The following is a 15,245-nucleotide window of genomic DNA, read 5'->3' on the forward strand; positions in this document are numbered from 1 at the left end:
ACTTAAAATACTTATAATATCCATTTAAAATACACTCTATAATAAAGTTAATTTACAACATTTATCTGAACAATTAAAACAATTACACTACTTTTTTACATTATAACCTACACTACTCGAGTACTCATCATCCCCGCTATCGCCGCACCCACCACCACCTGTCCACCACCACCACCATCCGTTGCCGCATCGCGTTGATATCCATTCTAATATAATACGAGTATAAATAGACATACACATCATACTCTTTATTGTGGGTGCCTACACCTATCTGCTGTTATTGAATTTTATAAGTCTGATTCTTCTGCTGGTATGCATTGAGATTGCTTGATAATCCAAAGTTTGTAATGCTCCCTCAGTCTTATGTTACTCGTATGTGTAATTTTTTAAGTTTTAACTTTGTATGTGATAAACAAGAGTCAACATTTAGGCAAAGAAAGCATCATTCACAAGGTTTTGCCCTTTCTTCTTGGTTTTCAAAAACCAAAGGAGAGATATGATAATGAGTTGTTTCTAATGTCGATTGCTACTGATAATGTTCAATACAACCACTCAAACTTGCAGGATGGGAGTTCTTTTGCGCCTTTTCCCTTCAGATTACAGGGGTAAAAAATAGTACCACGTTGCATATATGACTTCCAACTTTACAAATTACAAAACATTGTATACCAAAAAGGCTATCATGACATTAGTAATAGAAATTTTAAAGCTACTACACGATATGGTTCTCGCATGCATCCGAGGTGTTGTATAGTTTATCTCATGGTTCAGTCATCAATGCTTGATCCCTTTGACCGTTTTGTTTCGAATCTTTTTATCCATTTCTTCTGGGATGAGGTAAACTGAGATATTGCTGTATGAAACGATGAGCCAGCGTGAGATGACGAGTCTTTCTGAGATGCTTCTGTGGATGGAAGCTCAGCAGGAAGTGCAGAAGCAGTGCTTGTTAAGGCATTTAGCACAAGGAATGCCAATATAGGAGAAAGATCCAAAGTCCCACCTAGTGGAGGGATAACTCCACGAAAGATGTTTAAGTATGGATCACATAAAGTGCTGCAGAGAAAAACCCAACAATGTTACAAATCCAACATATTCAGGGATGACAAATAGGTGGTGGTCCTGGCAGGTTGGATAACAGGTCTGGATTTAAAAAGGTGATTTTTTGAACGGGTCAATATATGCCCGGATTGGTATGAACAGAAAGTACTTGTGTCAAAATTTGAAAACATCTTTAGAAACATTTAGTGTGTAAAATTTGATTACAAAGTGTTACAATTTAAATAGTTTTCCAACGTTTTGAATAAAATGATTTAGGCAAACTGCTAAGCCATTCAACCCATTTGAGCCATTTCCTTCTAACCCGAATCAACCCCTGTTTAAGTTTAAAAGCGAACCCGACGCCTTAAAACTTAAAGATTGAATCAATCAAGGTTTAAGGGTGCGACACAGGGACTTCTGCATGAGTTACCCATCCTAGTACTAAGCGTTCTCGACTATGCAGTGTTGATGAAATACGATTATTGATTACAACTTTTTAATATGACCACTTGCATACTCTAGGAAATTGTCGACAATTTGTTAGGCCAATGCTTCGAAAACCTATGGGCCAAAATCAAATATCAATAGCATTGTGCCAAATAAGTCTAGCTTGAAAGTTCAGCCTAAAAGAGGAACATTCCCTCTTCATTGGTCAAATTTAATGAAACGGTGCAACTTTCATGAATCAGGGTCAGTAAAGAACTAGCCATTCCATTCTAAGGAGAGCCATAGAGCATTCATTTAATAGAAACCTCAGCTTGAGTAAGCCATTTTCCCAATCTCAACAAAGTTAATTCTCTCTTTTGAGGGCTGGACGTTACCGGTGACCCTAAAACCATAGACGTGACATAACGACCAATTTTCTTATGATTAACCTAACAACATGAGTTAAAACTCAATTTTTTTCCAACTACCTAACTATTTATTGGTGTTGAATGGAAAATGCTTGGTCAAAATCACTTCTAAACGAATCTGAGTAATAGAATATAACCATTTGAACAAGGAGTATATTTGATAAACTGAATAACAAAAACTGAATCATCTTATTACCTGAGGGGACTCGTAATTGCCGGAGGAGAATTGGGAAACCATGTTAGAACTAGCCTTACAACCAACAAGGTGTTGTAGATGTTCAAGAAGTTTAGAACACCATTAGATACCACAAGCCCTGCCACTGAATCTCCCGGGATGATGGCAGCAAAATCATGATTTGACAGAGATTTCAAATTCCTTTGGTTTCTACAGTTAATCTGAAAGAGACAAGTTTTAAAAAGGTCATTTCAAATATATGAAATATGTTGACTGAAGCGGGTTAAATAGAATATGGTAAAGAGATGAAATAAACCAAGCAAATATAAAATTATTATATGTACCGGAGATTATACTTCAGTCGGGGTTATATTTTCTATCTAACAGGTTAGATGGGACAATTATACACCCTAATAACAATGAAACATGTCTGATGGGTCAGTAGTCACCCAAAGTGTCTTCAAATGTCTACAACCTCCTAAACTGTATGGTGAAAATCATTTAAACTTACTTCGAATTAGCATTGTGATAATATAAATTTTGTATCATATATAACACGCTAACACATTTTTTCTGAAGTGTGGGGCAAACGGCGCCCTCTACTTCTACTTCTAACTAAAGGCGAAGAGACGGCATAATGTTAACGCCTTAACGGGTCAATCCAAACTGTTTTGATATGCTACCCTACCCATTCAACCAGCCCATTGTAGCATATTTAATCCTATTATGCACGTATGGGGTTGCTGTTTGGAAGGAACTGGACAATAAAGGCTATCTGGTATTGCTTAAATTTTAATCAATAACAATAATGGTAGGTAGGAGAGCCTTGTAGCAACTCATACTCTGAAATTTCCACTTTTTAAAACATCAATATACAGAACCCAAATACTAATTTATTCTTTTCTATCTTTTTCCCCCAGTAGGTCTACATGTATATTAATCAACTTGGGTTTCACAGCCCCTCATAACAATTCTCGTAACCAAAAACTCAATATACAAGTGCAAATATGTTTTCTGCAGTGTGCATATGTATATATGATACACACACATCAAAAGTTACTAATATATGAAGAAACAAGCTACTGTAACGTCATATCCTGATTTTTCTTATACTGGCAAACTTAAATATAAGCTACACGTTCAAACTAAAAAACTACTGAGTTGAACACATTCCACTCTAGAAGATCAGCCATTTCATCTACACATTCCACTCTCTACATACATTTTATTTTCGTTAATCATGGTGTCCGGACTCCGGCCTTTGTTTGACTAAACCAGGAGGTACAAGCCCACCGCCACACAAACTCAAAGGGAGACTGGTGTGGCAACCCTTAGTGGTTATATTCCACTATACATATGTACACTATATTTATTATACAAAACGAAGCAACAACGACAAATATTAACAAATTTGTCATTTTAAAGATAAGCAAATTGGGAAAACTATGCTTTCTACATTCACTATATCCCAACAGGAGTTATGACTTCATCACTCATCATCAAGGGTGTGTTTGGATCGCCTAATAGTTTAAAGCTTATTATTTAAGGCTTATAAAATGCTAGTCTAATAAGCCCTTTCAAGGTGTGTTTGGATATGGCTTACTTATAAGAGCTTATGCCTTTTTGTGATGAAATAAGCTCAAAGGCATAAGCCCCGAGTTTTACACTTACTAGACACTGCATAAGCCAATAAGCATAAGCTCAACCAAACACCCCTAAAGAAATGCTACACATTCCATTTGTGAATACAAAGTTTCACACTTTAACCAAAAAAAAGGGATCCTAAGCTAAATTTCTTCTAAATTGAACCCCAATATCAATAAAGAATGGAACTTTACAGTATAATCCACATAAAACCACATCATTTTCTCACAAAAGATATAAAAATCAAATCTTGAAACAATAAGTAAACTTACCTGACAAAATTTATTGTATTCAGAGGATATAGAATGCAATTTAGTGAAAAGGGGGTTTTGAGAAACAAACAAATGCACAAAATTGATACAATTATCAATAGACTTATGGATGTTCTGAATCAAATTGTTGGTTGATTCATTAACAATTTTTTGGAAATGATTAGTGGTTGTGTGTGATGAAGATTTTAAGAACAGGATAGATGAGGTGTGAAGAGTTGAAAGAGGTAGCCCAATTATTGCTAAATTTTTTGTAGAATTTGTTGCGTTGTTGGACACTTGGTTATCATTACATGAATCTTGTGATGATGAAGAATGCATTGTGGGTTGTTATTGAGGAGAAAGATTGAAACTTTTTAATGGGGTTTTGAAGGAGAGGGAGATGAAGATAGGATTTTTGGGGGTGTATGGATTTGATTGGAGCCAAATTTCCCACATATGAATTAAAGAAAATAATAAATTATAGAAATGTGAAATGCTACATCTTTAGTTTAATTTTGCTTATGTCAATTTAAGATTTTAAATTCTTTGTATTCGAATTGTCTTATTTCATCTTCACTTTTTCATGTGGATTTTTCTTTCTGTTAACAAAAATTCGAACATGATTTATCACGTATTTCAAACTTGAAGGATCTTTTAAACTTCAACCTTGTTTTTTTATGTGTTTTTTAAAAGCTAAATTTCGTTTCAAACTTCATATCGCAATTCAATAACATAATTTTAGTAAACGTTTATTAAAATTCTCTCTTTGAAAAGTTACCTATATAGGATGAGGGATTTCTCTAATTACTATCATTATCCATATTGTTTATCCCCTAAATATAAATACACAAATCCTTTTACATTCATTATTTACACTACTTGACGCCGTCATTACCAACGGTCGACGACACCAACAAACCATCCGCCATCATCATCGAATTGTGGAAAAATCATGCTAGTAATTTTTTATTAAAATAATTTAGAAATGTAATACGTTATATTTTGTACGACTCTTTTTACAAAGTTGATTTCTTTAAGTCACATGGAAATTTGATTGTTGTTCCATCTAAATATTCTTAAAAGGAAATGGAACATTTTTAACCATTATTGTGTAAATAAAAAACATGATGTGTACAAAATTCTTAGAAGATATGTAATTGAGTTTTGTGCATTTGTAAATATTTATTTTGATTTACTGAAATGTGTTTTAAAAAAATTTTAAAACACATTTATTAAAATCAGATTATATTATGTTTTGATCCATTTTTAGTTTTTATAAGAAATTTAGTTTTTAAATGATACATTTCCTATTATAAGGAATAGAAAAGAAAATGATAAAAAGTTAATTTACCGGAATCTCAATTTATGGGCAAGGCGGTAATTTAACAAACATCTATTCCATCAAACAAACCAATGGAATGAAAAGTATAAACAAAAGGGGGAAATGACCGAAAATACCCCTTAAATAAATTCGTTCTGCAACTGTGGTCCATCACACAATGCCAACTCAAATCGGAGAATCCTCCTCCTCCGGTACCGGACCACCCAACACCGCCACAGAAGATGCCGCCGGCCTACGCCGCCGTTTTCCCCTGGCAGCTCAGCCGGAGATAATGAGAGCAGCACAGAAAGACGACCAGTACGCTTCCTTCGTCTACGAAGCGTGTCGTGACGCCTTTCGCCACTTATTCGGTCTCTATCTTATCTCATACTTAGGCTTTATCTATATATATATGTATGTATAAATGTTTTAATTAATCAACAATTTTACACTATCTTATTTGATTTTTTGCTTTTATAGGTACAAGGGCTGCTATATCTTATCAGAGTGAGGTTTGTTTTTTCTTTTTTAAAATTTAAATTTTGTGTATACAATATAATATTATTTATTTATTGCTGAACTCATTTATAGAGTAGTATTAAATTTGGCTTAAATACGCATCGTCTTTGGTTAGTTATACGCATCGTCTTTGGTTAGTTATCGTGCACGTTATGGAAGTGTTTTATTTACTACATAGACCTATAGCTCGAATTCCGTTTGTGTTTTTTAATTTATCTTTAGTAGGATTTTAGTGATTCTACAACTATGAACTTGAGATTTTGGTAGACGAGTGGGATGGGATGCACAACTAGTAACGGTTTTCTTTGGCCGTTTTAGCTAGCTAGCTAGCAGTGAGGACCGATGTTTTGAGGTGGCAAAACAGTTGGTTCGAGTCAGATAATAGGTCAAGACAGAGTTGGGTTGTCAAAAACAGGTCATTATATAAAACAGGTCACTATTTACCAAACTGACTTGACTGGATCGCCATGGTTAATATAAATCAAGAAAGAAACAACAATCATGGTTCCTCTTTTACATTGTCCATTTTTTCCATTTTCTTAAGCTACTGACAGTCTGACAAAAGTTCTACTGAAATTATGTCATGTACTGTCTGCACCATTCATTTTTGGTCGTTCTCTAGGCATCAAACTTTGGCATTTCATCTGTAGATGTATCATTATGAAATACTGTTATTTGATGCTTATATGACAATGTAAAAGTTATTGTCCAATACAGTGTGTTCTTAAAAGTTATAATTGTTCCACCTTATATCCCATTTACAGATTGCTGTTCATGCCGTATATTAATATCCGGATTTCTTTCAGCATTCTTACGTTGGTGGTATATAATCTTGCAGACAAAGCTTTTGGGCCAGATGTTGTATTATATATTAACAACAGGGGCAGGGCAGCAGACTTTGGGAGAAGAGTATTGTGATATTACACAGGTGTGGAGATTATAAATTTCGCTGTATAGAGATGCTTTTTTTTTGGTCACTATCAATATAGTTATGAAGATAAAAATATTGGAACAAAACTAACTCATCATTAAAAAAGTTTTAGTGGAAAATAAATGGGGGCATAGAATATCGTTGCAGAAACTAATATGTTCATGCACACTTTCGTAACTGAATTGTTCTATAATATATGTTATTTTGTAGTTGAATTCCCAATGCTGCTATAAACTAAGTTAGACCTGTAGATTCTAGATGAGGTCTACTCTCCAAAACCTGTAGGTTTGTAGCTGCATAGCTACAACTTGATAGCACCTTAAATATGTGTGGAAGTGCTGTCTCCAGCCCCAGATCTTATTTGAATGGTAGAAGATCCTGGATCAAAATTAAAAACAAACAGGAAGTCATAAGTATTATGGATATGTAAATGCAGTTCTATCTGACTTTGGCGTCATATATGACAACAGTATTGTTGTGCCTGTTTGAACATAGTATTTCAAGACTAAGAATATTACATGAAGTAAAGACTGCCTTTATCATCTCTCTACAATGTGAACTCCTGTTACATTTTATGACAAGTTCTGCTTTCAAGCAGTGAAAATAATGTTGTGTTCTGTTTTTCTTTACTCTTCTGTTCATGTGTGGAGCAGTACTTCGGTTGGGGCATCTAAGTTAAATTTACATGAATGAAACTGCCATATGGAGTTTGCCTATCTACACATAAAGATTATAGTATATATGGGGTGGCGTCATAACTTGCTTTAATCCTCCTAAGTTCAAACACCAAAAGCTCATAATTTCTGATGGCTATCTAGACCTCTGTAGACTTATGTGCAAGGTTGTCCTCTATATGTTTACTTTCCCATCTGTAAGAATCTATTATCAAGGTTGTATGAAATTTTGAGAAGATTAAGGTTTTTAATTGCAGGTTGCAGGATCATATGGACTTCCTCCAACACCTGCGAGGCGTGCCCTTTTTATTGTTTACCAGAGTGCAGTTCCCTATATTGCTGAAAGAGTCAGGTTTAGTTCTTAGTACTAATCTTTGTGCTTGGCAACTGTGATTAATGCTTTGTTAAAAAGATACAAGTATTGAGTTTCTTCATAGCTATAAACTCAATAAACCATGAATTTGCAGCTCTAGAATTGCTTCCCGTGGCATGGCCTTGACTGAGTCAATGTCTGATGATCTAGACACTTTTAGAAGCAGCAGTGAGGATCAGTTATCTATGATTCACGTCCCTTCACCTTCTCCAAGAGTTTCCATATCACCTCTCTCAAGATTGAAAGAAAAAATCGGTGGGATATGGTTGCACATAGTTCAGAGATGGCCTGCAGTATGACATTTTCCATCTATTCTTATGTCATAGCATTCCTTGCCTATGTAGTATGAATATTATGATATTGAGACCTTTTGTTCTAATGTGAAACCAAGTATGGTATCTCTACAATGTTCATGCATTAAGGAATATTGTTCGGAATGACCTTTTATAGCAATCTACAGTGATGGTGACAAGACATTCCTGAACATGGATATATTTTGAAATTAAAGGTTTATTAGTAGGATTACTTGTAGTTATTACTCATGTAATCTGACATACATATTTCAACTTACTTTAGTATAGTAAGTTATCTTATTTACCCAAGTGAAGTTGGAGTGTATGTTTCCTCTAATTAGTTAGCTAACCATCAATATGACCATTGGCTGATATGATATCGCGAACAAATTAATAACTTGTTGGTTAAGTAAATCGATCTTTAAGTTTGTTGCTTGCTGATTAGATTAGAATCTCTGGATCATTTATATTCTACTTCTCTGATTGCTCCTTCTGAGTTGTATAATGCTGTTAATCTAACAGGATAGTGTAATTACATGTTTCTTTGAGGTGCCTTTAGTATAATAGGCAATAGATTATTGCTCACAACTATCGTTTGACCAGTGCTTAAATTAGTTCCTTTTAAACCCAGGTGCTTCCCTTAGCTCGGGAGTCATTGCAGCTACTTCTTCGTGCTAATCTTATGTTCTTCTATTTTGAAGGTGGGTATTCTTGGATGTTGACATTACAGTTTTATTATTTCTTACAGTTTATCAAGCAGCTTAAGTATACTGCAGGTCTATATTATCATATATCAAAGCGTGCAGCAGGCATTCGTTATGTTTTTATTGGAAAGCCGATGAATCAAAGGCCTAGGTATTTACTTAGCCACATTTATATTTCAAGGACGTGACTTGTGTTTTGATGATTAAGTATGGCATGTTAACTCTTTAAGTGTTACGTAATGCAGATACCAAATATTGGGTATGTTCCTATTGGTTCAATTATGTATTATTGCTGCTGAAGGGTTACGGCGTAGCAACTTAGCATCCATCACATCTTCAGTTCAGCATACATCCTTAAGGGTCCACCAAGCATCAGGAGGTCTTAGTTCTCTTCGAAATAACTATATGATCATTTTCTTATGTCTTCATGTTATCATTTTTCATGTGCAAGTATCTCCACAAACTTATTAGTTAATGTTTCTTTTAATGGCCCAAATATATTAGTTACTATCTGGAAGGAACAAGCTTGAAAACTTAATGATGATATGAGTATCTTTAAGATTCCTGTGTATCTTAAAGTAAAAAAATGTTTAAGATTTTGGAGTTATGAGAAGTTTAAGAGAAAGATGGAATTGAGGTGTGTTCTTTGTTGATGATTAAGGGTTAGGGCCACAAAATACCTTTCATGAAAGAAAAGCTACACTCAAATTAATAAATATCATTGATGATAGTCTCTGAAGAACCAGATTGAACCAGTGCCACTGAAAAACCTAGTAAGATGAAGATGGGGTGTCAAGAAAGCAGACGGAAGTAGGATGATGGGTAGGTTTTGTCTTGTGAAAACCGAATATGGAAGGAAAAAGTGGGTTAGGTAATGTATACAAAAAGTCACCAACATCAACAGAGAGATGATCTATCTAGGAATGAATGATGGTTGGAGCTAGAGGTGTTCATAGAGTAGGTGAAGGGAATGTGATAAATGTGGATATAAACCACAAGCTAATATTATCTATTGAAATGATGGATTAATGCTAGGAAACTGTTGAAATTTGTGAAGTGGCATAGTATTACTCAGTTTAGTATAACTCCAATCCTTCAAAATTCTTTAGTTGCAATGTTACCTTGACTGAAATAAAAATTCTATTACAAAAGTTCACGTGAGCCAATATTGACCCTGTGACTAAATCTGTTACCCCTCCTGATTCTAATATCTATATTGAATCGTGCTGGAGGGGAAGGCGTCAAACGTTCATCCCTTATTGTGAGCTGTTTACTATTGTCCCATACTATGCCCTCATGTTAGCTCCATTCCTCTCTGATAATCCTTATCTGTCAAATATTTCTAGCAGTGCAAAAGACCACTCATATATTCTACTTAGATGGTTTAACTTTTTATTTTGGTTTTTCTTCATATTTTCAGGGAGAGGGCTACCTGTTCTAAATGAAGAAGGAAATTTAATTACTGGGGACACTGGCAAGGGTTTTGGGGTATCCGAGGCAGTGCCAACTTCAGAGGTACACTTCTGGAATATATATGGATATGTTGTGCATTGCCATTTAAACCTTGACATGCACTAGTATTGAATGTTGCGTGTTTCAAATAGAATCAGCTATATATAGATATTGATGCTCTTCAATTGATGTACAAAATTATATAAGTACCACATGTCAATTAATCCATATTGGTATTCTTGTAGTCTCAATCAAGTGGGATTAGCAAATGTACACTTTGCCTTAGTAATCGCCAAAATCCAACTGCCACTCCTTGTGGCCATGTGTTTTGCTGGTACTGGTTGATCTTTGACTGCCACCTCTTTGTCTCTCCCTTCATTTTCCCTCGTACCCCCTGATATTGGTTAATCTTTGTGTAGGAATTGCATCATGGAATGGTGTAATGAAAAACCAGAATGCCCTTTATGCCGGTCTCCCTTGACTCATTCAACCTTAGTCTGTTTATACCATTCCGATTTTTGACACCCAGTTATGCCACTATGTGCCCAAGCCAGTGGAAAAATGAATCCTTAGTGACAAGTATTGCTTTCACAAGGGAGCTACTTTGGATTACTGTGAAGATATGCCAAGAAGCATAATGATCATCCACAGATTTCTGGCTTTTAGCATTGTAAATCTCCAGTTGTTTCAGTTCTGCATTATATTTTATTTGTAAGCATAATGTCATTTGTAGGACAGTTTTTTTTTTTTCTTTTCAAAAGGCTGTAGGACAAAATGCTAGAGTAGATTTTTTACTGCTATGAAGCTGGTAAAAATGGAAGTGAGCAAATACAACCTTTACTGTGTCTCATTTTTTGAAACATCAATGAATAAATTATGCTACATGGGTTACTCCAGTGAAAGCCTGGAAAAGTTGATTAACGCAAGACTGGAGAAACAAATCGTACAACCTACCAAATCACAAGTACAGGACAACAAATAAGCATTGCACAACTATCCAAGACCCTTCTGCTTCTGGAATCTATTCAATGTTCACAAGTCTAAATAATGATCATTATAAGAGATGGGCAGCATTTGGAATCCTTTGCTTATTTAAAATACCAAGTTAAGGCTTCTATGTTTCTTACTTTGGCAAGCATTAGATGAATGGCACATCATAGACTTATAACATATTGTATTGTAACATCATAATTTTATATACATGAAAAAATACGTTTTTTTTCCATGGATCACTGATGGCATTGTAGATCATGCAGGTTTACTATATCATTATTTTCGAAGTGTTGTGTGGAAACAAACTGGGACAGTGAAATCGCAATATGAAACGGCAAAGTGTGGCTATTATTAGCTATCTAGTGTCATGGAGTAGGTCAGTCTAAATTTTAGAGCTCAACGGTCTAGTGTAGCTTTTGTAGGAAGTTTAAAATTTACACACATTTTGTACACTAGGTAGTGTCGGCTCAAGCTTTTCCGGGGCCTTAAACGAGATCAAATTTAGGGGCCTAATTATATAGCATACGAAACTAAATTAAGGAAAGAAAGATAAAAAAAGAAGGTATCGAATGTGCTGCATTCTGCTAGTTTCATGTCAAATAGTTATAGAGTTTTTATCCAATTTAATGTGACTTGCTACCAATTGTGAAGGATATGTTGTATCCACATATTCATTTATGCGTTATTGTGGGTAACGAGATAATAAAAAACTACAAAAATAACTCTTATATTAAATGGTGTACTTGATCAATAAGTCATAGACATGCATAATTGCATATTATTTTGTACTATTTCAAGTAAATATGATCTTGGACAATTAATACAGATCCTCCTTCTCATTTCAAGTTCATGTGCCATGTGATTATAAGCCGTAGAGACTTTAAATCTCTAGGAGATTAATGAACTTATATTTTCAAAAAAATGGATATGGTTGAAACAGTTCAACCTCACAGATATTGAAGCGGTGTTTTGTTAGAATATTTATAGGGAAAAAAACTTAAGTATAAAATATTACTAACTAGAGAAAATTAGTATGTAAACTCTTAGCTTAATAATGTCTTATAATTATGGGGGCCCTAATAGTAGGTGGCCGGGCCTTAGGCTTGTGCCTAACCCAATACTACTATTAGGCCGGCTCTGACACTAAGTTGTTTGTATGATTGTATCTTCGCATATTAGTTGCTTAAATTTTGAAAAAGGTGTGAGCTAATATATGTTCAGTTTGGTGAATTGCTATTATAGCGGACCTAGAGATTACAAAGTGAAACTGCAGGGTTGTTTTTAATGACTATGGTATTCTGATTCCAAAGTTAAAAGGTAAAACCGGATTTGGTCTTACCTTTTAATTCTGGAATAACTTTCTGGCCAACTTTGAGGGCTCATAAGTCTTAAATGCTTAAAGTTCATCAGAACTTATTTATTGGGAATTAAACAACGCCTCTAGGGCTCTACAAATATGTAGACTATGTCTAGTTTGATAACATAAAGGTGGTTCAAAATAAACTTTAAATTAGCTATTATGATTTCAAAGTTAAAAGGTAAGCTATAATAGGTTGCTTAAATTTTGAAAAAGGTGTGAGATAATATATAATTTAGTTTGGTAAATTGTTATATAGCGGACCGTCATAAAGTTTACACAGTGAAATTGCAGGGTTGTTTTTATTGGATATGATATTCTGATTCCAAAGTTAAAAGGTAATACCAGATCTTTGACCTTAAAAAAAAAACCTCTAATATTTCGAAAAAATTTAAATGACTATGAGTAATCTACCCTTTAACTCTAGAATGACTTTCTGGCCAACTTTGAGGGTCCATAAGGCTTAAATGTTTAAGTTTTATCATAACTTATTTACTGGTATTAAATTACACCCCTAAGTCTCTGTACAAATATGTAGACAATATCTGGTTTAATGAAGTAAAGATGGTTCAAAATAGGTTTTAAATTAGCTATTTTGATTCCATGGTCTTATCTTTTAATTCCATAATGACTTTTGGCCCTACTTTGAGGGTCATGAGTTTTAAATGCTTAAGTTTTATCGGAACTTACTTATTGGGTATTAAACTATGCCTCTAATGCTCTCTACAAATATGTAGGCTATGTCTAGTTTGGTAAAGAAATTGTGGTTCAAAATAGGTTTTAAATTAGCTATTCTGATTCCATAGTTATAAGGTAAGACCAGATCTGGTCTTACCCTTTAATTCTAGAATGACTTCTAGCCTACTATGAGGGCCCATAAGTCTTATATGGTTAAGTTTATTTGGAACTTATTTATTTGGTATTAAACTACGCCCTTAAGGCTCTCTACAAATATGTAGACTATGCCTGGTTTGGTAAAGTAAAGATGGTTCAAAATAGACTTTAAGTTAGTTATTTTAATTCCAAGTTAAAAGGTGATACCAGATTTGGTCTTACCTTTTGATTTTGGAATGACTTTCTGGCCAACTTTGAGGGCCCATATGTCTTAAATGCTTAAGTCTCATAAGAAATTATTTATTAAGGATTAAACTACGCACCTAAGACTCTACAAATATGTAAAATATGTCTAGTTTTGTAAAGTAAAGGTGGTTCAAATAGACTTTAAGTTGGCTATCTTGATTCTAAAGTTTACACGTTAATTTTAAAATTACTTTTTGGTCTATTTTGAAAGTTCATATGTCTTAAATGCTTAAGATTCATTGGAACTTATTTATTGGGTATCAAAATACACCCATAGGGCTCTACAAATATGTAGACCAAGTTTAGTTTGGTAAGTAAATGTTGTTTAAAATAAGCTTTAAATTAGCTATCCTGATTACAAAGTTAAAAGGTAAGACCTGGTCTTACCCTTTAAATATAGAATGACTTTTAGCCCTATTTTGAGGACACATAAGTTTTAAATGGTTAAATTTCATTGGAACTTATTTATTGAGTATTAAACTATCACCCTGACACCATAATTAAAAGGTAAAACAGATCTGGTATGACTCTATAACGAAGTTTATGAAGTCGTAAGTTTGGAATGGTTAGTTTTTTATTTTTACTTTTATTTATTTATTTATTTTTTGACAGGTGCACATTATAAAAATGTCAACGCACCCTCTACCTAACATGGTACGGACCTACTCAGTATGAGTAGTCGGTTGTCTTAACCGGATCCCGCTACATCCAAATTGAGTCGGCTGCCAAGGGAAATCTCCAAGATGCTTCCGACATGGGAAATTTAACGGAGAGTCGATTCTGCACTTGGCAGGGATCGAACTCTCCACCTCAAGTATAAAACCTTGGTGACTCACCACTGGACCAGTGGATCATTGACAATGGTTAAGTTTTATAACGCCTCAATGTTTAAAAAAGTTTTTTCAAACAATTTAGAAAGTTACAATACCTTTTTCATGATAAAAATACAATTAAATAACTTTTCGTAGCATTTGATTTGTTTATTTTCTTTCATTCGTGGTCCAATTTTCTCTCTCTATCATTCGTGGTCCAATTTTCTCTCTCTACCTCAAGAGTCAAAACTAGACTTTGTTGAAATGTAGATATTTTTGTTGCTGCTTGTTTATATCATTCTGGTCGACATTTTTATTTATTTTGTTTTTTTTTTTTTTTTTTGGAATTATCTTATAAACATTTTTCTTAAAATATCCAAGTGCTTGATATGTCATGATAATAATACCTTTAAACAAAAAGAACTAATATTTATAATTGGAACAACCGAACTATGTTATAATTTTGCCGAGATAACGATTACAAAATTAGAATAAAAAGTCTACACCAAAGGTTGAGCTTTTATCGTCTGTCTTGGTTGCAATGCATTAGCATTTAATCGATGAAACCTTCAAAAAATTATGGTTCGATACTCGATACTTACTAAAATAATAAAATCATGTGCTAGAAGTAATAACATTTTTTTTTTGTTTGTTTATCTCACTAGGGACGTCATCAAAACTCAAAAATGCAAGATAAAATCCAGCCAATGTAGCATATCATCTTAGAAAGGAAAGAAAAAAACATCTTGCTATAAAACTAATCATGCAAACGGG

General features: G+C 34.1%; 2 protein-coding genes across 2 annotated transcripts; one reads left to right on the forward strand and one right to left on the reverse strand.

Annotated features, from left to right (window-relative positions):
* Positions 1-606: 606 nt before the first annotated feature.
* Positions 607-4,412, reverse strand: LOC122598202 (ylmG homolog protein 2, chloroplastic). The gene is made up of 3 exons (XM_043770804.1): positions 3,984-4,412; positions 2,089-2,288; positions 607-1,053 (listed from the first exon to the last, which is right to left on the reverse strand). Exons 1-3 carry the CDS (start codon positions 4,299-4,301, stop codon positions 768-770), a joined length of 804 nt encoding a protein of 267 aa, XP_043626739.1. The 5' UTR covers positions 4,302-4,412; the 3' UTR covers positions 607-767.
* Positions 4,413-5,415: 1,003 nt separating this feature from the next.
* LOC122596079 (peroxisome biogenesis factor 10) lies at positions 5,416-11,458 on the forward strand. Its single transcript, XM_043768592.1, has 11 exons — positions 5,416-5,654; positions 5,764-5,795; positions 6,641-6,730; positions 7,665-7,759; positions 7,875-8,073; positions 8,705-8,774; positions 8,850-8,928; positions 9,023-9,156; positions 10,198-10,292; positions 10,475-10,563; positions 10,649-11,458. Exons 1-11 carry the CDS (start codon positions 5,462-5,464, stop codon positions 10,749-10,751), a joined length of 1,179 nt encoding a protein of 392 aa, XP_043624527.1. The 5' UTR covers positions 5,416-5,461; the 3' UTR covers positions 10,752-11,458.
* Positions 11,459-15,245: the final 3,787 nt, after the last annotated feature.

Source organism: Erigeron canadensis, chromosome 4 (assembly GCF_010389155.1).
Source record: "Erigeron canadensis isolate Cc75 chromosome 4, C_canadensis_v1, whole genome shotgun sequence".
Taxonomy (NCBI): Eukaryota; Viridiplantae; Streptophyta; class Magnoliopsida; order Asterales; family Asteraceae; genus Erigeron; species Erigeron canadensis.

Bases quoted from the DNA above. Each gene is read 5' to 3' on its own strand.
- LOC122598202 (XM_043770804.1), bottom strand. From the start codon at position 4,301: ATGCATTCTTCATCATCACAAGATTCATGTAATGATAACCAAGTGTCC. The intron at 2,289-3,983 runs GTAAGTTTACTT...TGTCTCTTTCAG, and splicing joins AATACAATAAATTTTGTCAG to ATTAACTGTAGAAACCAAAG. The intron at 1,054-2,088 runs GTAATAAGATGA...TTTTCTCTGCAG, and splicing joins GCAATTACGAGTCCCCTCAG to CACTTTATGTGATCCATACT.
- LOC122596079 (XM_043768592.1), top strand. From the start codon at position 5,462: ATGCCAACTCAAATCGGAGAATCCTCCTCCTCCGGTACCGGACCACCC. The intron at 7,760-7,874 runs GTTTAGTTCTTA...ATGAATTTGCAG, and splicing joins TATATTGCTGAAAGAGTCAG to CTCTAGAATTGCTTCCCGTG. The intron at 8,775-8,849 runs GTGGGTATTCTT...AGTATACTGCAG, and splicing joins TATGTTCTTCTATTTTGAAG to GTCTATATTATCATATATCA.